At 38.8% G+C, this 24,862-nt stretch overlaps 1 protein-coding gene across 5 annotated transcripts in view; it reads left to right on the forward strand.

Annotated features, from left to right (window-relative positions):
- Positions 1-24,862, forward strand: part of WDFY3 (WD repeat and FYVE domain containing 3) — a 278,975-nt gene that overhangs the window by 162,940 nt on the left and 91,173 nt on the right. For all 5 annotated transcript variants that reach the window (XM_023724712.1, XM_023724716.1, XM_023724713.1 and 2 more), the window contains 8 exons: positions 6,492-6,673; positions 8,705-8,936; positions 10,271-10,431; positions 13,983-14,094; positions 15,605-15,795; positions 17,016-17,168; positions 22,028-22,101; positions 22,189-22,350. In XM_023724712.1, the coding sequence (XP_023580480.1) occupies positions 6,492-6,673; positions 8,705-8,936; positions 10,271-10,431; positions 13,983-14,094; positions 15,605-15,795; positions 17,016-17,168; positions 22,028-22,101; positions 22,189-22,350 (1,267 nt within the window). The remainder of the gene's footprint in view (positions 1-6,491; positions 6,674-8,704; positions 8,937-10,270; positions 10,432-13,982; positions 14,095-15,604; positions 15,796-17,015; positions 17,169-22,027; positions 22,102-22,188; positions 22,351-24,862) is intronic.

Genomic DNA, 24,862 nt, shown 5'->3' on the forward strand with positions numbered 1-24,862 from the left:
TGTATTCCATCCAGTGAGGTCCATGTGTATAGTAGCCATTAATGTTGTTGAAAAAAAGGTATTTGCAATGAATAAATAGTTGGTCTTGCAAAATTCTATCATGTGATCTCTGGCTTTGTTCCTATCACCAGGGCTTATTTTCCAACTACCGATCCTTCTTTGTTTCTAACTTTCTTATTCTAATAGCTAGTAATTATCAGTGTAACTTGATTGCATGTTTGATCAGTTTCATGCTGAAATAGGTAGAAGTTGGTAAAAATGTTCAATTTCATAATTTTTGCCATTAGTGGTTGGTAGGTAAACTTGAATAATAGTTGTTCTGATGATTAAAGTTGTTTGTTAACTTCGTTGGGCCATGATCCTCAGTAGTTTGGCAGTTATGATGTAGTGCAGCAGCTTTTTAATGATGTAATCACCTCCATAATGAGATCTGATGTGATCACCTTCATGATGAGATCTGTTGTGAGTAGCCAGTCAGTTGAAAGGGAGTTTCCTTGGGGCCCTGGCCTGCATCCAATATAAGTGAACTTTCTGGCGAGGCTTGCTGGGTTTTGCTCACTCTGAATCCTGCAGCTTGCTCCTGTTCATCTGACCTCCAGTTCTTGGGACTTGAACTAGCAGCTTATCAGCCATCTTACCTGCTGATCTTGGGATTCGTCGGCCTCCACAGCTTGTGAGCCAGAGGCCTGTTCTCTGACCTTCTGATCTTCAATTTCCTGTGGCTGTGTGAGTCAGGAGAAGCCTCCAGCATAACTCCTGGACTTGGAACATTGCAGCCTCTACGACTGCGTGAGCCATTTCCTTTACATAAATCTCTCTCTATATATATTAATATGCTGCACTGGCTTTGCTTCTCTAGAGAAACTAGCCTAAGACATTTGGTACTGGGAGTAGGGTGCTGCTCTAACAGATATGTGGACGTGGTTTTAGAATTGAGTAATGGGTAGAGCCTGGAAGAGTTTTAAAGTGCCTAATGTAAGTGCCTAAAATAGTAAAGTGCCTTGAAGAGATGTTGGTGGAATTATGAACATCAAAGGCAATTCTGGTGAGGGCTCAAAAGGAAATGAGGAGAACTGTAACACCGGAGACAGCGCAGACAGTGAGAAGCAGCAGAAAACGGCAACAACAACCAGGAGACCAGTGCTAGACAGCACAGGAGCTGGTAGGAGGCTTCCTGACAGAGTTGGGTGCCTCCGGGCACTTTTTGGTGGACCTAAAGAGCTTTGGAACACTTGTCCGAGCAGGGCAGACGCTGGGCCAGCCCAGGAGGCCCGAGAAGCCAAGAAACCAGGAAACAGAAGCTGAAGACACAAGGAGCACAGGAAATAGAGCTAGGGTCTCAAAGGGTAAGAACCGTGGCCTGATGAGTCTCAAAGGGTGGGGCCATGGCCTCCTAGGTTTCAAAGAGTCAGATCTTCACTAGCTTGGTTCTGGAGTGTGGAGTGGTTGTTCATGAGTGCTACAGGTGAGGGGCTGGATCCACTGTCCGAAGATGAAGGGGCGGGGCTGCCATTCCCAAAGGGGAAAAGAATGAGGCCTTCCAGGGCCGAGGGAGTAGGGTCACCATCCACATGGACTAGGAGAATGTGGCTGCCCAAAGCCCAGGGAGCAGATTTGGTGTTCAGTTGGTCTGGAAGGTGGAGCTGAAGCCCAGGCCGAGGGGCCTCCACCCAGAATCCAGAGAGTGTAACCAACACTCAGAGTCTGGAGGGCAAAGCCATTGCATAAATGGTCTCAGAGAACAGAGGATTATTTTCAAGGCTTGAGAGCTAATGTAATGTGTTCTTCTGACTTGCTTGGTGCCAGTTATCAATTCTTTCTTCCAATTTCTCCCTTTTGTAATGGAAATGTCTACCTTGTTCCTGTTCCACCACTGTACTTTGGAAGCAGATAACTTATATTTAGATTTCACAGATGAAGAGGAATTTTGCAGAAGATTTTGGACTTGGAGTTGATTTAAGACTTTTTGGGATGATATGACATGATATGAATGTGTTTTACATGTGCAAGGACATGAATTTTGGGGGGCTAAAAGGTGCAATGTTATGAATTGAATTGTGCCCCCCAAAATGTGTGTCAACTTGGCTAGGCCATAATTCCCAGTATTGTGTGGTTGCCCACCATTTTGTGATTTGATGTGATTTTTCTATGTGTTGTAAATCCTCGTCTCTGCCTGTGGTTAATGAGGCAAGATTAGTTTATGTTAAAGAGGATTAAGGTGGAATGCAACCCTTACTCAGGTCATAGCCCTGATCTGATACAAGGGGAGTTTCCTTAGGGTGTGGTTTACATCAACTTTTATCTTACAAGAGAAAAGGAGAGAGAAGGGAGCAGAGAGATGGGGACCTCATACAAGGAAGAATGAAGAACTAGGAGGGGAGTAGGTCCTTTGGACCCAGGGTCCCTGCACTGAACCACTCCTAGACTAGGGGAAGATTGATGACAAGGACCTTCCACCATAGCCAACAGAGAGAGAAAGCTTTCCCCTGGAGCTGACACCCTGAATTCAGACTTCTCACCTCCTAAACTGTGAGAGAATAAACTTCTGTTGTTAAAGCCATCCACTTGTGGTATTTCTGTTATAGCAGCAGCACTAGATAACTGAGACAGTTGTATTAATTTGTTTTCTTTGTAGGCATATGGGTATTATCCTATCACTGACAGCGTTGTACTTCAGGATAGACCTTGAAATTTTCTTTTTGACGATGAATACGATGCCATTCCTCTTCAATTTCTCATTCCCAGCATATTAGACCATATGATTGTCTAATTCAAAATGGCCAATACCAATCCATTTCAGCTCACTAATGCCTAGGATGTCGATCTTTATGCATTCTGTTTCATTTTTGATGACTTCCAATTTTCCTTGATTCATACTTTGTACATTCCATTTTCAGATTATTAATTGATTATATATACCTCCTTAATATTTTTTAAATCTTCCCTTCCTCCCTATGCTCACAGTCATGGCCCTGGTTTAATATTCTTTATCTCTTATCTGTGCTCTGGGTACCAGTGGTTAAGTGCTCAGCTGCTAACCAGAAAGTCAAAGATTTGAACCCACCAGCTGCTCCAAGGGAGAAAAGACCTGGCAATCTGCTCTCATAAAGATTCCAGCCTAGGAAACCATCTGTACTGTAGGGTCCCTATGAGTCAGAATCGGCTCAAGGGTACATAACAACATCTCTCACGTGGACTTCATGGATTTTAACTCTTTTATTTGTTTTTGTCTGTCCACCATACTAGAACTGTAAGCTTCCCACAGACAAGGTTGTTGTCTTTGTAATTCAGGTTACCCTGCCACCTAAAACAGTGCCTAGCACATCAGTGGCACTTAGATATTTTTTGAGCATAAAGTGGATGAGTGAAAAGAAAGAAACATAAAGGATAGATGGCTTGAAAAGAAAAAAAATGAGAAAAGTGAAACAATAGAGAATTTTGAGCGAAGGTAGAATTTAATGAGAAAGTTAAAGAGTGGATCTAGAGATATTTAGGAAACTAGGAAAATACTTTTTACTTTCATATTATTTCCAGTGAATGTAATTTTTAGTCTGTTAAGATGTCTAGATAATGAGGAGATGTCTGGGAACATTGGCTTCCCTGAGATCCTGCCACACCACTGAATCCTGGAAGTGGCTTAGTTCAAGCCTAAGTCAGAAAGTAAAACTCTCACACATTTTTTATAAGTAATATCATTTTCAGTCCTCCTGAAAGTTCATAATCTATTAATCAGAAAAGAGAGAGAGAGAAAAGTTCCTGGTTTCCCCCTTACCTTTATCTTTTCTTTCTAATGCCTTGGTCTGTAACACTAGACCTTTCGAGGCTATTTGACCCTGCTCTGTACCTAGTTTATTCAATTCTGAGCCTATAGAACATCACCTAGATAAGATTTTGCTTTGTAATAAAGTAATCTTAACTCAGGAAACCTGGTGGTGTAGTGATTAAGAGCTATGGCTGCTAACCAAAAGGGCTGCTAACCAAAAGGTTGGCAGTTCGAATCCACCAGGCGGTCCTTAGAAACTGTATGGGGCAGTTCTACTCTGTCCTGTAGGGTCACTATGAGTCGGAATCGACTCGACGGCAACGGGTTTGGTCTTTTTTGGTTTAGTCTTAACTCATCAACGGAAGTATATTTTGAATTGTCTTTCTAAAATATAATCTTAGCATTTCAGTGTATGCAGATTTTTTTTAAGATTCCAGAATTAGAAATTAATAGTTTACGTGTAGTTCCTTTTTTATATTATTTACATTTTTACTTTTGATATATTTATTTGTATGTGCTTGTGCTGAAACAAGAGGGTTCATTTTAAATTACATGGTTGCTGATTAGCTGTTTCCTTGTTTGTTTGTTTTTTTAAATGAGTGTTTAACATCTGGCTTTTCTCTGCTGTTCTATCCTTAGAAAATATAAATTAATATTTAGTTAGCTTAAACATTAGAATTAAACAAATATAAACCCATATTTCATTCTTAAAAAATTTTTTTTATTGTTGTAGTTTAAATGAAGTTTACATTTCAGGTTAGTCTCCCATACAAAAATTTATGCATACATTGTTACGTGACGCTAATTGCTCTCCCCATACTGCGATAGCACACTCCTCCTTTCCACCCCTGGTTCCCCATATCCATTCAACCAGCTTCTCACCCTCTCTGCCTTCCCATCTCACCTCCGGACAGAAGCAGCCCATTTAGTCTCTTGTATCTACTTGAGCTAAGAGACACACTCCTCACGAGTATCACTTTATGTCCCACAGTCCAGCCCAATCCCTTTTTGAAGAGTTGGCCTCGGAAATGGTTTTATTCTGGGCTGATAGAGAATGCAGGGGCCATGCTTTCCAGGGTTCCTCCAGTCTCAGTCAGACCATTAAGTCTGGTCTTCTTACTAGAATTTGAGTTCTGCACTCCATCTTTCTCCTGCTCCATCAGGGACTCTCTGTTGTGTTCCCTATCGGGCAGTCATTGGTGATAACCGTGCACCATCTAGTTCTTCTGGTCTCAGGCTGATGAAGTCTTTGGTTTATGTGGCCTTTTCTGTCTCTTGGGCTAATACTTCCCTTGTATTTTTGGTGTTCTTCATTCTCCTTTACTCCAGGTGGTTGGGACCAACTGATGCATCTTAGATGGCCGCTTGCAAGCTTTTAAGACCCCAGACGCCACTCACCAAAGTACGATGCAGAACATTTTGTTAATAAGCTTTGTTATGCCAGTTGACCTAGATGTGCCATGAAAGCATGGTCCCCAGACCCCTACCCCTGATACTCTGTCCCTCAAAGTGTTTGATTGTATTCAGGAATCTACTATCTAGTTAGTAAATAACCCTCACCCTCCGTCTCCACCCTCGTAACCGTCAAAGAATGTTTTCTTCTGTGCTTAAATCTTTTCCTGAGTTCTTATAATAGTGGTCTTATACAATATTTGCCCTTCTGTGACTGGCTAAATTCACTCAGCATAATGAGTTCCAGCTTCGTCCATGTTACGTTTCACGACTTCATCATTGTTCTTTATCGTTGCATAGTATTCTGTCGTGTGGATATACCATAATTTGTTTATCCATTCGTCCATCAATGGGCATCTGGGTTGTTTCCATCTTCTTGCTATTGTGAACAGTGCTGCAGTGAACATGGGTGTGCATATATCTGTGTGGCAGCTCTTATTTTTCTAGGATATATTCCAAGGAGTGGGATACTTGATCGTATGGTACTTCTATTTCTAGCTTTTTAAGGAAGCGCCAAATCAATTTCCAAAGTGGTTGTACCATTTTACGTTCCCACCAACAGTGTATAAGTGTTCCAGTCTCTCTACAACCTATCCAGCATTTATTATTTTGTTAAACCCATATTTCTTACATGGTCTGGCAGTATACTGAGTAACAGGGAGAAGCCAGAGTAGAGACAAGTGATTACAGAGTGTTAACGAATCAGAATATATTCACATATATAGTTCAGAGTTGTCTGGTGAAGTAGGAGATTGGAATCAACAAATTTCTATTCCACACATAAATCATCTCACCACCAGCTCTTGTCAGTCTAGGTTCAGTTCAGTACATTGAAGTACAACACATAATTGTTCCCTTGTATCATTGAGTAGAGCACATGGCAAGAGTAAAGTTCTAAATTTTCTTGTTTTTTTTTTTAATCTAATCCGTGGTGTAATCAGATGCATGTCAAACGATAAAAGGCCCTTTATAACATACCATGACAGGCAATAATAATTTAGTCTGTCTTTATTGTCTACTTATTTTATTTATTTGTTTATTGTAGCTTTATCTCATTGTAACTATGTATTTTGAGCAGATGAAAGCAAAAATATATCCCAGATTTTACTTTTTACTACGAATAAAGTTAATGAATGAATAGGGTGTCTTCATTTACAGCATCATATTTGTTTTAACATAAAGCCAAAACATGCTGATCTAGATAGAAATAAACGTCAGAATGGGGATGATACTGGCACAAGATTTTTTCATTTCTTCCCCCACCCGTTTATTTTAGTTGATGATTTTAGTGAAGAATCCTCTTTTTATGAGATTCTCCCATGCTGTGCGCGCTTTCGATGTGGAGAGCTTATCATTGAGGGGCAGTGGCATCATCTGGTTCTGGTGATGAGCAAAGGCATGCTGAAAAACAGCACAGCAGCTCTCTATATTGATGGACAGCTTGTTAATACTGTGAAGGTAAGCATGCATGTGCTTTTTAAATTCACAAGGTAATTTAGTAGTGCATGTATGTGTATATGCACATGCATGTACTGGCAGAGGATTTAAAAAATTACTGTCTAATTTTAAATTGACCTCATTGTACCCATTTGAACGATATGTTAACGTCATGTGGCTGGCTAAATAATTTCACTATTAGGAAAAAAAAACAGGGTACTATTGAACCAGATTGCCAAGTGCTTTTTCATAATAGGGGAACCAGTTGAAGGATGCCTAAATAAATACATTATTTTATCTTTCCATTGTTGTAGTAGTATTCAGTCTGGTACACTCTGTATTCCTTTAGAGCTGGAATTGTTTTTTATTCGTCTTGGTTTTTGGATCTCCCAGATTAGTCCATCATAATTATAGTAGGTGCTCAGTTATTGTTTGTTAAACGAATGAGTGAGTGAATAAATATTACTCTAGCTAGCTACACTAAAATATTCGTAAGAAGGAAGAGAGTTGAAGTAACCAGTAAAAAAATCAGGAGAAGTTCCATTTTCAGAATTAGGATAAATGCTACTAGTCTTTCTACAGAACTCAGCTAGCAAACTCTTATGATTCTTTCAAAACTTTTAAAAGAGTATCCACTTCATAGTGCTGTCACTTAAGATAAATAACAAGGGCAAACTTTTGTATGAAAAAAGTTTAAAAAGCCCTTAAATCAGCAGCTTCTTGGAATACCTTTTCTTACTTAAGGATATCGATATTTTATTGTGTGACATGTTTTAATATGATAAACCCTAAAATGTACCTTATGGAAATAAGTCATTCATTTTCTGTATGCATAGTAGGATTTTAAATGGGTTTGTAAATTACCTTAGTAGGTCACCCCCTTGTTATTTTTAGTATTATTAAAAATAAAAATGTCCTCAGCTTCTAAAGCTGAGGGTTAGGAGGTTTATTATTAATATATTTACATCATCATCATCATCATCATCTTTGTCACTGTGAGTAGTCACAGTCCATGTGAAGTTACCTTTAGGTCACATGTTGGCCTGAAGTTAATGTCACACTATTAACATCACCAGGAACGGTTCTTTAATTTGAAGAACAATAATAGATGTGATCTGAAGCTGGGATAATGTTATGACAAAACAATCGATGGAAAGTTCTATCATTCCATCAAGTGATGAAAACCACACAAGAAGCAACTTGATTTTTTCATTTCTTGTACTCTACCTAATTGTACATTTATTGTAAATGAATTGAATAAGAAACACCTTGTCAGTTAACAGCAATGTAATTTCACATCTGAGAATGTCAGTTAACTGTGGTTACCATCTTACATTGAGATTAAAATGTGTGCATAAATATTATATATATATAAATCCAAAAAAACCAAACCTGTTACCATCAAGTGGATTCTGACTCATAGTGATTCTATAGGACAGAGTAGAACTGCCCCATAGGGTTTCTAAGGAGTGGCTGGTGGATTCATACTGCCTACCTTTTGATTAGCAGCCGAGCTTTTAACCACTGCACCCCTAGGGCTCCAATGTATATATAGACTACTGATTATTTTTTTTTTTAATACTTTACCCATTATAAATCACTCTTCCTCTGTTTTATTTAACAGACTCACAGTATAGTAGGCACATTGGAAATAATGTGGCTAATTTCAAGACTACTTGAATTTCATAGTGAAAGGCTCTGTTTTTTATATCAACTCTAAGCTTTCATCGAAGTATCATTAATTTGGTATGCAGACCAACCAGACAGTGACAGTATCTGATTGTTGCCATTTCTAGAATGAGATCTTTTTTCTCCATTAGAGGGTTGGAGAACAAATTCCCAACTTCTGTATCAGGTGCATAGTTTCAGATTCCACTACAGATTCCAGAATCCTGGCCTGCTGTTGTTTCTCATCCCCAGCTGTTTTTGTTTTTTGTAAAGTTGTGTGACCTTGGGATGGTGAAAATGTACACGACAAGGAGGTTGTTTTCCTGGTGAAAATGTTTTTGTCACATCTTACACACTTGGTTTTGTTTTTTTGTTTTTGTATAGCTTCATTATGTTCACAGTACTCCTGGGGGTTCAGGTTCTGCAAATCCACCAGTTGTGAGCACAGTCTATGCCTACGTCGGTACTCCACCTGCCCAGCGCCAAATTGCTTCATTGGTTTGGCGCCTGGGACCCACACATTTTCTTGAAGAAGTTCTACCTCCTGCAAATGTTACCACCATTTATGAATTAGGACCAAATTATGTTGGAAGCTTCCAGGCTGTATGTATGCCATGTGAGTAACTAATTTTTAGTTCTTAATATTGTATAAAAGTCAACTCCTACAGTACAGATGTGCATATAAGTGCATGTGTGTGTGTAAGGTGCTACATTTTATGTTTATTGAGGAAAAGGGCCTTCTCCTCTAGTTTTCTTCAGCATGATACTTTTGACCGCTCATTCACTTCTCTTTAAAATGTTGTCCTCCATCATACTGTACTTTTCTGATTCTTTGTTGTTATGCCTGATCATTAATTATCCAGCTTCTCTTATTGTCTCCAAGATGCAGGTGTACGCCCACAAGAGTCTAACTCTAACCCTCTTCTCTTTCTGTATTTTCATCTAATACATAAAGCATTTTAGAGAATAGTTACTCTGGTTAAAGGAAGGAAGAATAGGTCCAGAAAACACACACATGTATTCTCCAGTGTAGCCCAATCCACACCACTTTCGTTAATCCCTTGACTCCTGCGGTCCAACCTTTGGTTATCTTTTCTTCCAAAAGAAATTTAGAATCAAAGAAACTGACATCAAGCTGAAATTCCTTTGTAGTACTCTTTTTCAATCATGTCTTCCATCCCCTTGTTCTAATTCTACCAGGGTTCTCAGAAAAGTTATGACAAGTGTATTATAAATGGTAATAACCTTATGGCCAAATAATTTGTCTTGTCCCTCATGTTCTTGATTTAGGTAACACAAAATAATAGCTATTATCTAATAATACCTTATTTAGCACTTATTATATGCTAAATAAGTTAATGCATGTGAAGGACATAACTGTTCGAAGCCTTTATATGTGTTTATTCATCTCCTCAAAACACTGTGAGTTGGTACTATTATTATCATTCTCATTTTACAGGTGAGGAACCTGAGGCACAGAGAAGTTAAGGTCATACAGCTTTTAAGTGATAGAGCAGGGATGCAAACTCAGGCCATCTGGCTCCAGAATTTATGTTCTTGACTACTATGTTGGCTAGAAGAATATAGAGGTGTATATGAGCTCCCTTGTTGGAGGGGAGAACTAAGTGCTACAAAGCCTATAAGCATTCCACTTATTTCCATTTCCTTTTCCTTGGAACCTAGGGTGTTTTATGATTGGGCTGATAACAGTTAATTCTTTCAAGAGTAAACTTTGGAATGTAAGTCTCTGACTTAACAGTTTTTTCTGTTTTTTAATTTAAAAACTAAATGAGCTGGAACAGCTCTGAAAATTAAGCATTTTTAAAATTTAGCTCCCTGATTCTGCAAAAGACTCTCAAGTCCACCCATTTAAAAATGATAATAAGAGTAAAAAACTTATGTTAAGGAAAAATACTCATGATTTTGAAAAGGATCATTCTTCTTTTGAAGGTAAAGATACAAAATCTGAGGGTGTGATCCCATCTCCTGTGTCTTTGGTACCAGAGGAAAAAGTATCATTTGGCCTCTATGCACTCTCTGTGTATTCCCTAACAGTGGCAAGAATCCGGAAAGTGTACAACAAGCTGGACAGCAAAGCCATTGCTAAACAGGTAAGCAGAATGATTTCCCCTAAGCTATAGCTGATTCTCACTGGGAAGATATTTTAAAGTCTTGTTATGGATGCCATCAGATATGAACAGTTGCTAAAAACAGTGCCTTTCATTTATTGTTTGATTTATTTGGTTTTGAATTTAAGCCAAAACATATGTTGATTTTTAGCTTAGTTTGGAAAGGTGAGAATTTCCTTCTGTTATGAGTGCATTATTTATATTAATTATTATATTTATATGGGCATTAAAAAATTGAACTTTAGAAAACATTACATTTTTAAGAATATACAAGTTTTTTTTTGTTGTACTTTAAGTGAAAGTTTACAATTCAAGTTAGTCTCTCATACAAAAATTTATACACTGTTAAGTGACCCTAATTGCTCTCCCTATACTGTGACAGCACATTCCTCCTTTCCACCCTTGATTTCCCTTGTCCATTCAACCAGCTTGTGACCCTCTCTGCCTTCTCATCTCACCTCTGGACAGGAGCTGCCCATTTAGTCTCATGTATCGACTTGAGCTAAGAGGCACTCTCTTCACGAGTATCATTTGCGTCCCACAGTCCAGTCTAATCTTTGACTGAAGAGTTGGCCTCGGGAATGGTTTTAGTGCTGGGTTGACAGAGAATCCAGGGGGACATGCTTTCTGGGGTTCCTCCCTTCTCAGTCAGACCATTAAATTTGGTCTTTTTACTAGAATTTGAGTTCTGCACTCCATCTTTCTCCTGCTCCATCAGGGACCCTCTGTTGTGTTCCCTGTCGGGGCTGTCATTGGTGGTAGCCGGGCACCATCTAGTTCTTCCGTCAGGCTGATGCAGTCTCCAGTTTATGTGGCCTCTTCTATCTCTTGGGCTAATGCTTTCCTTGTGACTTTGGTGTTCTTCATTCTCCGTTACTCCAGGTGGGTTGGGACCCATTGCTGCATCTTAGATGGCTGCTCGCTAGCTTTTAAGACCCCAGATGCCACTCACCAAAGTAGGATGCAGAACATTTTGTTAATATTAATAAGCTTTGTTATGCCAGTTGACCTAGATGCCCCCTGAAAGCATGGTCCCCAGACCTCTGCCCCTGCTACTCTGTCCCTCAAAGTTTTGGATTGTATTCAGGAAACTTTTTAGCTTTGGTTTAGTTCAGTTGTGCTGACTTCCCTTGTAGTGCGTTCTGTCCTTCCCTTCACCTAAGATAATTCTTGTCTACTAGTTAGTGAATACCCCCTCTCCCTCCCTCCTCACCCTCGTAACCATCAACTAATGTTTTCTTATATGTTTATACCTTTTCTTGAGTCTCGTAATAGTGGTCTTATACAATATTTGTCCTTTTGCGACTAAATTCACTCAGCATAATGCCTTCCAGATTCCTCCATGTTATAAGCTGTTTCCCGGATTTATCGTTGTTCTTTATCACTGCATAGTATTCCATTATGTGAATATACCATAATTTGTTCATCTGTTGGTGGACATCTAGGTTGTTTCCATCTTTTTGCTATCATGAACAGTGCTGCAGTGAATATGGATGTGCATGTATCTATTCGTGTGATGGCTCTTATTTCTCTAGGATAGAATATACAACTTTTTAATGCATCACCTACTATGAGCCAGGCACCATTTTTTCAGGACATGGCAGTGGAAAAAGAAAATTCCTGTTTTATGGTTCTTACATTCTGCTGGAAGAAACAGGCAATGATAACTAAAGAAATAACCTAGTCATTAGATAATGTTAGAAGGTGGTAAGTTCTGTGCAGAAAAATAAAGCAGGGAAGGGAGAAGGAGAGTACCACAGGGGTGGAGATGAGCTTGCAGTTTTAAATAGGATGGTCAGAGAAGGCCTTACTGAGAAGCTGAAATCTGAGCAAAGACTTAAAAGAGATGAGGCAGCAAGCCATGGTAATATGGAAGGTGGGTTTTACAAATTGGGTGGGGGTTGCATTCCAGGAATACAAGTGTTAAGGTCCTGAGGGAAGTGTGCGCCTGCCATGGGGGCAGGTGTGGCTAGGTCAAAATGAGGGAAGGCCTGGGTAGTAGGACAGGAGCTCAGAGAGGCAAGGGGGACCAGATTGTAAAAACATTTGGTGTTTACTAAGTGAACTGGGAAGCATTATAGGGTTTTAGATGTAGGAATGAAGTGTTGTGACTTACATTTTTCCCAGGATCACTCTGACTTCTACTGAGAATAAATTGAAGGGAGACGGTATTTCCCTATATTTTTATAGGGAGACCAGTCCTGAAGCCAGTGCAGTAGATGATTCATATAGAGATAATGGTCATCAGAACTGGGGTGACAGCAATGGCAGGAATGAGAAGTGATCAGACTGGGGCTGTAATTTGATGATAAGAGCTGACACTTTTTGCTGATGGATTAGCTATGGAAGAGAAAGGAAGGAGTCAGGATAATTCCAAGGTTTTTGGCTAGATCAACCAGGAAAATGGAGTCACCTTTCCTGGTTTGGAGAAAACAGCAGGGAAAAAGATTTGGGGGGTGGGGGGAATATCGAGAATTCTGTTTCAGAAAAGTCTGAGAAGCCTATTAGACATCTTAGTTGAGACCTTAAGGCATTAGCTATATGAATCTGAAGTTAAGGGGAGAGATTTGAGTGCCATGGATGCACATAGTTGGTGCTTAAAGCCACAAGACTGTGTGCATTCACCAAAGAGTAGATGTAGATAGAGAAAAGGAAAGGTTTAAGGACTGACACCTAGGGAATTCCAGTATTACGGAGCTGGGGCTGTGAAGAAAAGCAGAGAAACCTGAAAAGTAGCAGCCAGTGAGAAAAGGAGAAAAAGCAGGAGAGGCTGCTGTTCCAGAAATCCATGATTTGCTGTGGCACATGTTGTGGAGCTGTCAAGTAAGATTAGGACTGAGAACTGATCGTTGAGTTTAGCCGAGTGAAGATCATCAGTGTGCTTGGGAAGCCCTTTTGGCAGATTAGCTGAGGCAAACCCTGATTGGAAGGACAGCTAGAGACTGGAAGGAGAGGAATTGAGGACAGTGGTATTGACAACTCTTGTGCAGAATTACATCTACTTTTTAAGGAACTTAAAGTGGACCTAAATTTAGTTCTACAGTTAACAATAGAATTAAAATCCTAGGATTTTATATGCTTTGCAAACACATTGTGTATGTACACAAAATTTAACATTCCTTTTATGCAGACATGTTTTCTCTATAAATTCTCGTTTAATTTGTGTGAAGTTTACTTGAATAGGGAGTAAAGCTAATAATTACCGTGTTCACTGATCAGCAATACTGTGTGGCCACGGGTAAAAAGAAACTTTAAACAATAGAGCTTCATTCAGAAAGACCCTTGAAGCTGTGCCCTGATATCCCCTCGCCATCTTTATCTCAGTAGTTTGTATTTAACTTAATTTCTGTGAGTTTCCACACCTTTGGAAGTGTTTGCACGTTTAAAAAATTGAACACCGAGTTTTTAAAAATGTATTCAAATAAGGGGGCAGAGAAAAGATAAGTTACCACCATGTACTTTTTTTTTTTTCAATCAAAACATTCCAACTGTTCTCCTATAGTTACATTATTTGCCTTTTTTCTATTCTTTAGTTAGGCATCTCCTCCCATGAGAATGCCACTCCCGTGAAGTTGATACACAATTCAGCAGGGCATCTTAATGGACCTGCACGGACAATTGGGGCTACCCTGACTGGATACTTGGGTGAGTCAGATTGTCTTTTGTTGTTGCTTTAAATTTCTTATTCACCTTCAGATTTGTACCCACTTACCTCATGTGAGGGTTGGTGTTTAAATTCATAATTTATAGGGCTGAACTGTAGTGTTCTTAGCAATTAACAATTAATTTTAACAATCTCAAACTCTGGTCAACTTTAAAAATTATAGCTTTTATTATAAAGTCCTATTAACTTCTCCCCTCTTTAGTAGGCACTGATGAGCACTGACCACATTCATCTATGTAATTTTAAGGTTTAAATTTCAAACTACATTTAGGGACAGAAATTTAAAAATGTTAATTGCTTTATGGTTTGTTTAGCAGCAGGTTTGCTCATGAGTGCTTCTGTCAGTGTGGGTAATGGTCACTGACGCTTGCCTGTTGGAACTGCTGCATCCCTGCCAGGGTGACTTCTCCAGCCCCTTCCCCAGTTCACACAGTTAAAGTAATTTTGCTCTCCAAGTTTATTCCCCAACAAAAACTAATAAGGCACTCTCATTCACCTCAGAAATGCATTTAAAAATCCTCTGTATGTTTGATTCTGTATACTGCCCGAAGCTGCACTGTAGAAACATTTGTGCTGCTTAGAACCCAGCTCCCCTCTGCTCTCTCCTTGACTCCCAGTTCTCCCCTCCCAGTTCATCAACGTTTTCTGTCACGTAGGTGTTTCTTCCTCTTTTTCTTTGTGGAAGCACTAATTCTACATACATATCATCAGAAAAACTATTACAGTTCTGAGAATCAAAAACAGTATTACACTAAAAGACACTGAGAAGGAGCCATCATTCCACATAGAAATGACTCTTAGAAAGTACTCTCTCTAGTCACACTATTAATTAAACAGTCAAAAATGTTGTCATTTCTGTTTTGTTAATTTATCTAATTGTTTCTTTTTGGTATGGTTGGATATTGACTAGGCTTAAAGAAATATTAATAGTATGATTTCCTTTATATATTAAGTTTTATTTCCCTATATTGTGGAAAACTTTTAAAGTATATATTTAATAGTCTCTAATATTTGCTTTGGAGCCCTGGTGGCACAGTGGTTAAGAGCTTGGCTGTTAACCAAAAGGTCAGCAGTTAGAATCTACCAGCCACTCCTTAGAAACCTTATGGAGCAGTTCTGCTGTGTCCTATAGGTCGCTATGAGTCAGAATCAACTCAGTGGTAATGAGTTTTTTTTTTTTTTTTTTTTTTAATATTTACTTTAGATAGAATGTATTGCATGAGACGAATAAAAATTAAGAGCAAAAAAAACTTAAGATACTCATCAAAGGAACCATTATGTGTAAAGATTTAGTATACTCAGAATATATACATTATCTTTTATTCTGTCTCCCAAATTCCACTTATAATTTTTTTAGAATTTTTATTTTGGGGTAGAGGTTTTTTTAAAAGTAAAATTTATAATTAATGTAATAACTGTTTTAGATGACGTACTCAGTTCTTGTTCATATGGGGAATTTATTTTAATTATGTTTCACTGTCTTTTAATCAGGAGTAAGAACATTTGTCCCTAAGCCTGTTGCCACTACTTTGCAGTACATTGGTGGAGCTGCAGCCATCCTGGGCCTGGTGGCCATGGCCTCTGATGTGGAAGGGTTATATGCAGCAGTCAAGGCCCTGGTTTGTGTAGTCAAGAGTAACCCACTAGCCAGCAAAGAAATGGAAAGAATCAAGGGCTACCAGGTTTGTAACTGTAAAGCTTTGCCTTTCTCTTTGCACCAAAAAAAATACTTCTGACTTTCATCATTAGTCATATTTTTTCAAACTCTGTGTTGTCCAAGTAAACTTAAAAAGCTAGTAGTCTTTCCTAAAGTTAACATGTATCAAATAAGACTATGAGTTGTTTTCTTTATTTTGGTTTATATTTTTCTCCTATGTCTTCAAATCTTATTTGTTGAACCCTTGAATTAGGCTGTATTGAAATAGTATAGCTCTGGTGTATTTGAATGTATCTTCAGAACAGTGGTTTGCTAGTTTGTGTATTTTTTTCTTTATGAAAATGGGGATGAAATGAAGTAGGGTCATATTACCACCCAGTTTAGAGACTTTCTGATCAGTAATAGATTCAGAGCTCTTCCCATTTTCCTTATCTCTTCCCTTCACCTCAAATCCAGTCATTTTTTTCCTCACTTCCTTACTTAAGTAATGGGAAGGCCACTACTTATTATCTGTATCATTGCTATTCCTGAAAACTCATTTGGAATTGAAAACACAACAGTGTTCATATATCCGTAATCTATACTCTGGATTTAGGCAGAAATTTACTTCTCAGAGGATAAATAAAAGTATTTGGCACAAGATTAAATCCCTCGATCATAGATGAACAAAAAATGTCTCTATACCTTTTGTCATTAGTTCATAGGTAGTGAATAAACTGATTATTGTACTGTGTTATATAGATTTAATTACACTGTTTTGATGAGTGTTTTGCAAAACTTTCAAAGTGATTATTACAGCAATATTCATCATGAAAAATAGGAACAATCTAAATGCCTCAACAGTATGAGAATGACTATGCTATAACCATTCCACAGAATATCTTTCAGCCTTCTAAAATTATAATTACGAAGACTGTGTTGCAAAAGAAAAAAAATTATTTTGATAAAATGTAAAGTGGAGAAAAGTACAAAATTATATGCACATGATTATAACAACTATTTAAATATTTATATATGAATTTAAAGGTTTGTGTAAAGGTGAAAATTTTAATGATACAGTGATGACATTAGAGTTAAGCTTATTTTCTCTTTTTTTTCAGATTTTCTCTAATGTTACATTGTCATAATAGAAATAAAAATTTAGAAATCTTAGAAATTTCATGAATTACTCTACATAGGATTCTGCAATATGTAAATACATATAGGAGGTTTCATCAATAGACATTTCATATTGCTTTCTTTTAGTTGCTGGCAATGCTGCTTAAGAAGAAACGTTCCCTTCTTAACAGCCACATCCTCCATCTAACTTTTTCCTTGGTGGGAACTGTTGATAGTGGACATGAGACCTCCATTATTCCAAATTCAGCTGCTTTCCAGGACCTGCTTTGTGATTTTGAAGTATGTATGTAAACACTAACTGGTACTGTATTATCAATGAATCCATTTCCTATTCTATAAAATGATAGAGTTAAACTATTTTATCTCTAAGATGTCTTTAAAGTTCTATAATTTTATGATGCTCATGCTAATATCATTAGTAAAAATATACAAAATGGGGTAATGGTGGGGTTCCTCCTCCCCAAGGATATTCCATTTTACAAACAGCATAGAAGTGAAAAAGTGTAATGTGTACACCTAACTTATTCGCTACTGCCGCTGGCATTACAGAAGCAAAGCTATGCTGGCTGCTAAAATGTGTTCCTGAATAAATAATTTTTGTTACAGGTTAATATATGTTGTTAATAGTATAGTAGCTGCATAATGAAATATTATTCATTTCTAGTATCTTATTACCTATAACAACTTCCACCTTGCCCGCTTGAAGTACTACTGAATCATATTGTTTCTCTGTTCAACTTCTTGTTCACAGGACTTTGCATTCTAGTCACTACATGCTTCATTTATATAGCCATATATGTATTCATATATGTATATGTTGTATATCTATGTATATTTCCCTGTGAGATTGTAAGCCTATGAATGCCAAGACCACATCTGTCTTCTTCACTTTTGTGTCCTGCCACCCAGAATGGTGCATGGCATCTAAAGATGTCTGCCACCTGCCCTAACTTGTCTTCCTCATACCTGTTGCAAGCCCTGTTTTGTCAGTTATGGAATCCCTAACAAACAGCCTGTGTGCCCTAACTGCTTTACTGAAACTGTATTTTCAGAGTTCATCAGCAGCTTTCTTCTAAACAAAAATCCATGGCTTATGCTCAGTTCTGAGCACCCACAGCTCTCTGTAGCATTTGATGTAGTCTGTTTCCCTCTTCTTTGCAACTCCAAGTTAGCTTGCTAACTTTGAGGCATCACAGTCCTGGTTCTTATATTCGTCTTATTATTTTTCCCATAATTTTCTGGTGGCATTCTCTTCAGCATTTTATATAAGGATGTCTATCTTCAATTCTTCGTCTTTTCCTTTATTTTTTGTTCTCTTTCCTTTAGATTCTCACCTATTCCCACAACCTCACCTCCATGGAGTTGACTCTCAAATCTAAATCTAGCCTTGACATTTGAACTCCAGACTTACTTTTAACTTCTTTTTCAACATTCTCATTTTTATGCCCCAACGCACCTAGACTGAGCTTAACATCCCTCCAAAAGTTAGTCCTTCCTTCTAACTTCTAATCACATCACCATTGTCCCAGTCACCAAAGCTTAAAATGGAAAAATCAGTTTCCACCTTCTTCACAGTCTGTGAACAGCCTGTGAACATGTAGATTCTACTTCCACATTTCATATAGTCTCCCTTCTCTGTTTCTACTGCTCCATTCTAATCTAAGCCCTAATTGATTCTCCTTTACCTACTAAGATAACTTGTCTATCACTTCTCTCCCTCTTTCCTTAATCTATCCTATGTATCTTTGTGACATCATTCTTTCTAAAACATAATGATGTCACTCATTCAGAAATTCCAGCGATTTCCCTTGCCTGCAAAATAAGATACGCATTTCTTAGCCTGGTATTCAAACCTCTCATTCTTTTAGAAAACACTTACTGAGTATTTTTTAGTCAGACACTATGTTAGGTGCTAAGAATACAGAAAAAGTGACTCAGAATGACTCAGTCCATGCCTTCAAGGCCTTCAGTACTTTAGAGGAGAAAGACAAATAGTAGACAATTTACAAACTTGAGAAAGAACAGAGATTTAAGATATGTAGAAGAAAGGACTATGGGAGTACAAGGAGACCTACCTAACCCAGCCTGTCATTGTTTCCATCTGCTAACTGACACTTACTTTTAAATCATGGATTGTTTTTAGTTTTAGATTTCTGATTAAAATCTAATATGCAAACATCAGAAATTTAGTTTCTTAAATTTCACCTTCATTTTTCAATACCTTGCTCACCTTATGGCTTCATGTAGCATTCCTAATTACCCCAAACCCCAGATAGTCTGTAAATACCTGTTGTTCATTGTTGTTGTTGTTGTTGTTGGTTGCAATCCAGTCGGCCCCCAGCTCATGGCAGTGCAGTGTGTTACAGAGTAGAACTGCTCCGTAGGGTCTTCTTGGCTGTAATATTTATGAAAGCATTTTACCAGGCCTTTCTTCTGCAGAGCCACTGGGTGGGTTAGAACTGCCAACCTTTAGGTTAGCAGCCAATAGGAAATCACTTGTGCCACCTGGACTCCTGTTATAAATACGTAGTTCTCCCTAATTTTAGAATAGCCGTTTAACAAAGATAATCGCCAATAGCGCACAAGCATTTTCCTTTTTTTTAGTGGTTGCTTTTAGATTTATATTACATATCTACAACAATTTAGTCTATATTCAAAGACTATTATACCACTTCACCTACAGTCTAAAAGTCTTGCAACAGTATACTTCATTTCTCTCTTCTGTCTTTTGTGCTGTTATTCTCATACATTGTATTTCTGTATGTTTATAACTCTCACAATGCCTTGTATTATTTTTGCTTTAAATTGTCAGCTATCTTTTAAAGACACCAACAGTCTCTTTTTATGTTTGCCCACATTTATAGTATTTATGGCATTCCTTATTCCTTTGTGTAGATCCAGATTTCCATCTGGTATAATTCTTCTGCCGGAAGAAATTCCTTTAACGTTTCTTGTAGAGCAGATCTGCTGGCAATGAATTTTTCATCTGAAAAAGTCTTTACTTTCATTTTGAAGGATGATTTAGTACAGAATAGAATTCTAGTTGACAGTTTTTATTCTTTCATATTTTAAAAGTATCAGTCACCCCATTGTCCTATTTATGTTTCTTGTGCCTGAGGTTAATTGACCATTATTCAACTCTTTGTCCTGCCCCCTCCCGCGTTTTTGGACTCTGATCACACATATCTTAGATTGCTTGATATTGTCCCACAAGCCACTAGTGTTCTTTCTGTTAATTTCATTTTAGTAGTTTTTCTTATGTTTCATTTTTAATAGTTTCTATTTGTATGGCTTCAAGTTTACTCGATTTTTTTTTCCTGTAGTATCTAATGCGCTGTTAATCCCATTGAGCTATTGTGAATTTTACATTGTTTAATGTAATAAAGAAGTAAAGGAGTTTTATTCCTTTAAGGGTGTTGAACTTTTTTCTGGCATATAGAAAAGTAATTTGAGATTATTTTTATCCTTTTAAGGTGTGCTTTTTAAGCTTTGTTAGGGTGGACCTAGAGCAACCTTTAGATGAGTACTAATTTAGCCCATTACTAAGGTATAGGGTCACTATGAGTCAGAATTGACTCAAGGACAATGGGGTGTTTTTTTTTTTTTTTTAAGATATTACACTTCTTTTTAAAAAAAAAATTTTACTGTGTTTCAGGTGAAAGTTTACACAGCAAATTAGGTTCCAGTTTAACAGTTTTTATACAGATTATTCCGTGACATTGGTTACAATTTTCTCAGTGTGTCAGCATTCTCATTATTTCCGTCATGTTTGTTCTGTTCCCACTGATCTAGCTTCCCTGCCCCTCCGTGCCTTCTCGTCTTTGCTTTTGGATACATGTTGACCGTTTGATCTTGGATAGTTGATTGTTTAAGGGAGCACATTCCTCACGGCTGTTCTTGTTTATTTTATAAGCCAGTATATTATTTAGCTCAAAGGTGACCTCTAGCAGTGGCTTCAGTTCCAAGTTAAAAGGGTATCGTAGGACGATAGTCTCGGGGGTTCCTCCAGTCTCTATCTGTCCAGTAAGTCTGGTAGTTTTCAGAAATTTGAATTTTGTTCTGTATTTTTCTCCCATTCTATCCGGGACCTTCTGTTGTGTCACTGGTCAGAATGGTAGGTAGTGGTAGCGAGGCACCATCTAGTTCTTTGGGCTTCAGGCAGGAAGAGGCCGTGGTTCATGTGGACTGTTAGTCCTGTGGACTAGTTTCTTCCCTCAATCTTTGGCTTCTGCCATTCACTTTTGCTCCAGACGAGTAGAGACCAATAGTTGTACCATAGATGGCTGCTCACAAGCTTTTAAGACCCCAGAGGCTACTCATCAAACTAAATGTAGAATATTATTTTTATGAATTATGTTATGCCCAATTAACTGAGTTTTCCCATGAGATTATGGTCCCAAGCCCCTAGGTATTACACTTCTGACAACACTACCCAACCCCCCATTTATTATGAGGTCTCTACACTCTTGTTGGTGGGAGTGCGAGCTACTCTCAGTCCTTTGTGAGCTCCAGGAATTTTTTGGTGGACTACCTTCATGTGATTCTTTCCCCAGTTTCATGGGGTTCCGCCCTGCACAAGAGGTTAGTATTCAGTCAGTGATTCGAGGAGAACTTTCTGTAGGTCTCCAGAGCCTGCTCTTGGTGCAGCTCTCCCCTTCTAGTTTCCTGCCTTACAAATTTGAACTATCTCCACATCCCCAAACTCTGTCTCCTCAAGTCACTGAGACCTCTGAGCTGTGTTTGGGTTTCCGCTTCTTATGCTGTAGCCTGTAAACTACCTGGAGCAAACCGGAGCAATTGTAGGGCTCACCTTGTTTGTTTCTTTTCTCTCAGGGATCACAGTCTTATACAGACTGTTGACCAGTGTTTGAAAACAGTTGTTTCATATGCTTTGTCCAGTTTTCCAGTTGTTTACTGTGGGAGGGTAACATCAATAGCAGTCTTTTCTCTATGGGCAGAAGCAGAAATCCTCCATATGAGCAGTTTTATAGGACTTTACCAAATAATGAGTAAAGTGGTGATATTCAGTTAATTATATAAGTGAAATAAGTACCATGAGCTGTATTTATGTTTGTTGGATTGGCATTATAGGTCTTTTTTAACCCTAAATTTACCACTATTCTTTATTTTTATTATAGGTCTGGCTCCATGCACCATATGAACTTCATCTTTCTTTATTTGAACACTTCATTGAACTACTGACAGAGTCCAGGTATTAGTTAATACCTACATAGTGAGTTGGTTGTTCAGTTACAGAAAAGATGATAATACAGTTTATAAAATTTTCTTTGTCTTGTAGTGAAGCTTCAAAGAATGCCAAATTAATGAGGGAATTCCAGCTAATCCCAAAGCTGCTACTGACTCTTCGAGATATGTCTTTATCCCAACCTACCATTGCTGCGATTAGTAATGTGCTGAGCTTCTTACTGCAAGGTTTTCCCAGCAGCAATGACCTGCTCAGGTAGTAAAAACTTCTGTGCTCATCTTTTATGAATTAAAAGTGCCAGTGAAGTTAAGATGAATGACATGAATGTGATTGGTTTCTGTACCTGTATAACATCTGTAATTTTAATACCATACAAGATGTCTCAGTTTCTTGCCTTTATAGAGCAAAGCCAGTTGTTGCCACTAGTGAATAATAGAGAATACTCATGAGAAAAAATGTGGAAATAAGACCAGTGAGATTGATTGCCTGGACATAAAAGTGTTCAGTACAGAAATTCTTATTCCCCAGCTCTCTCCCTTGAGCCCTGCTACTTCTCAAGTGCATCAGCACAGGGTGAAGCCAACATGGCGCTATAGACGGATGCACCACGCCATCCCTCCACAGCAAAGGCCCAGAAAACTAAAACAGAGACAAATGTCAATCCTGGAACCCTAAGCATCCAATGAAGAGATAGAGAACTCAACCAAGCACCGAATAGAATAAGAAACTGACCGAGAACAGAGAGCGAGGAGAGTTACGAGCAGAGGTCCTCTATCAGCTAACACAGCATGGATCCACCATCTTCAACTCCTTTCAGAGATTGGCGGACAGGGAGTACAGGAAAGCAGATTTACAGAGCTCCTAGCAGGAGACAGAGTACCCGGTAACCAGTTAGACACGCTTTCCCACCCCTCACTCTGCCTCCCCCTGCTTGACCTTCACCGTTTCCTGGCTGGCCAATCCACAGCGTCCTTGTGGGGTGATTTTCAGCTTCCCAGAAGGCCAGTTTGCTACTTCTCGGTAGGCCGGTTCCCAGCTTCCCGGTGGGCCACGACCATGGCACCAGAGGCACTAGTTCCGTACCGCCCAGATTCGTCCCACCCACACCGGCCAGCTTCTTCACAGCCATTTCTTTGTTGCTGGCATTCCTTTTTTTGGCTTCTTTTGGTTTCTTCCCTGCCTTTTACCTCCTCCCCCTCCTTTTTCTCGAACACCTGACTCTGTGTGCCATCTTTGCTTCTTCTTGACAGGCTGTGAAGTGCCACTTAGCTGGGGAACTTCTTTCCTGGTCCCCGTGGCCACACTGGTGGGATCCCTGGGGGCTTTTTTTTCTTCTTCTTTTTCTTTTTTTTTAGTTTGTTTGTTTTCTCTGTCTTTTTTCCATTCTATTTTTCTTCATTTCTCAGTTTCTCATCTCTTTGTACTTACCTTCTTTTCTTGTCTCCTGAATACCTGGTGCTGTGTATAATCTCCACCCCTTCTAGCTGGGCTGTACCGCACGGCTTGGGAGCCGCTTCCCCGGTGTGCACAGCCGTGTGGGTGGGATCCCTGGGGACATTTAAAAAAATTTTTTTTCTTATTTATTATTTTTTTCCTTTTTGTTTTTCTCCATTTCTCGGTCTCTTGTCTTTCCACTCCAATGGCAAGCTCCCTCAGCACTTTTTTTTGCTCTTGTTTCTTTCTCCTCTCTTTTTCTCCTTTTCCATACCTAACCTACCTCCGCACATCACAACCTCCTCCCCCCCGCTCCTGCCTATCTGCACCGTGTGCTGAGCATTGCACTCCTGAGCAGCACAGGCATGGCCTACTGGAATCTGCCCTGTACTGACTATCGGCTTATCTTGTGGACCCAAGTATGTGCCACAAACAACCCATCCCAGCCCCTCCCCTTCAGCTGGACCTGCCCTGCTGCACCATAGCTGAGTGACTGGCCCTGCCCATTGGACAAGGAGGTGAAAAATATCATGTCCACAGACAAGCAAACAACAAAGAACGCAAAGCCCACCTGCTCAGACGTAACCAAATAAAACAAAAAAACAGGACGAAACAAACCGATCTACAATCGATAAACAAAGAAAATAACTACCGAGTGTCCTGAAGACAGCAGACAACCTCAAAACATACAAAAAAAAGGACAGGATGGTTCCAGTAGGCTTCCAAAATAAAACACCAGGTGACTTTCCAGAAGAAGAAAAGGCACTAGAACTACTTGATAGAGAATTCAAATCTCTAATATTCAGAGCTATCCAAGAGTTGAAGCAAAAAGCAGACAAAAATGAGGAAAAAAATAGACAAATTCATCAAGTGCATCAGCACAAACATGCGTGCACATGTGTGCGCTCTTGTACACACATGCGCGCACACACACCTCATAGTGGGCATGCCATTTGTGTTTGAATGCTGTCTATCACCCAAACAGATGACAGTGTGTTATTGTTGCTGTTCAAACCATTTATATAAGTATTACTTTGCTGCCAGTGAAATATGACTTAAGGCATATTTATGGAGTGTCTGTAGAAATGTGCCTATGTTCACGTAATCATCTTAACGAAACATGGGGGAAAATTGCATACCTAAACAAAGTATTTTTCAAGTAGAGAATTGCTTACACTGGACTTCATCACTTTTCATGTAATCTCCTAGGTATCTCGGGTGAGATCATACCCACTTGTTAGAATATTCCCAACAGACTAATCTCTAATTTATATAGCATGTAAACTACTTACTTTTGCATTCATTTACTTTGAAAACTTTTTTTTAACTGCCT

This window comes from Trichechus manatus, unplaced genomic scaffold (assembly GCF_000243295.1).
Source record: "Trichechus manatus latirostris isolate Lorelei unplaced genomic scaffold, TriManLat1.0 scaffold00257, whole genome shotgun sequence".
In the NCBI taxonomy this organism is placed as follows: domain Eukaryota; kingdom Metazoa; phylum Chordata; class Mammalia; order Sirenia; family Trichechidae; genus Trichechus; species Trichechus manatus.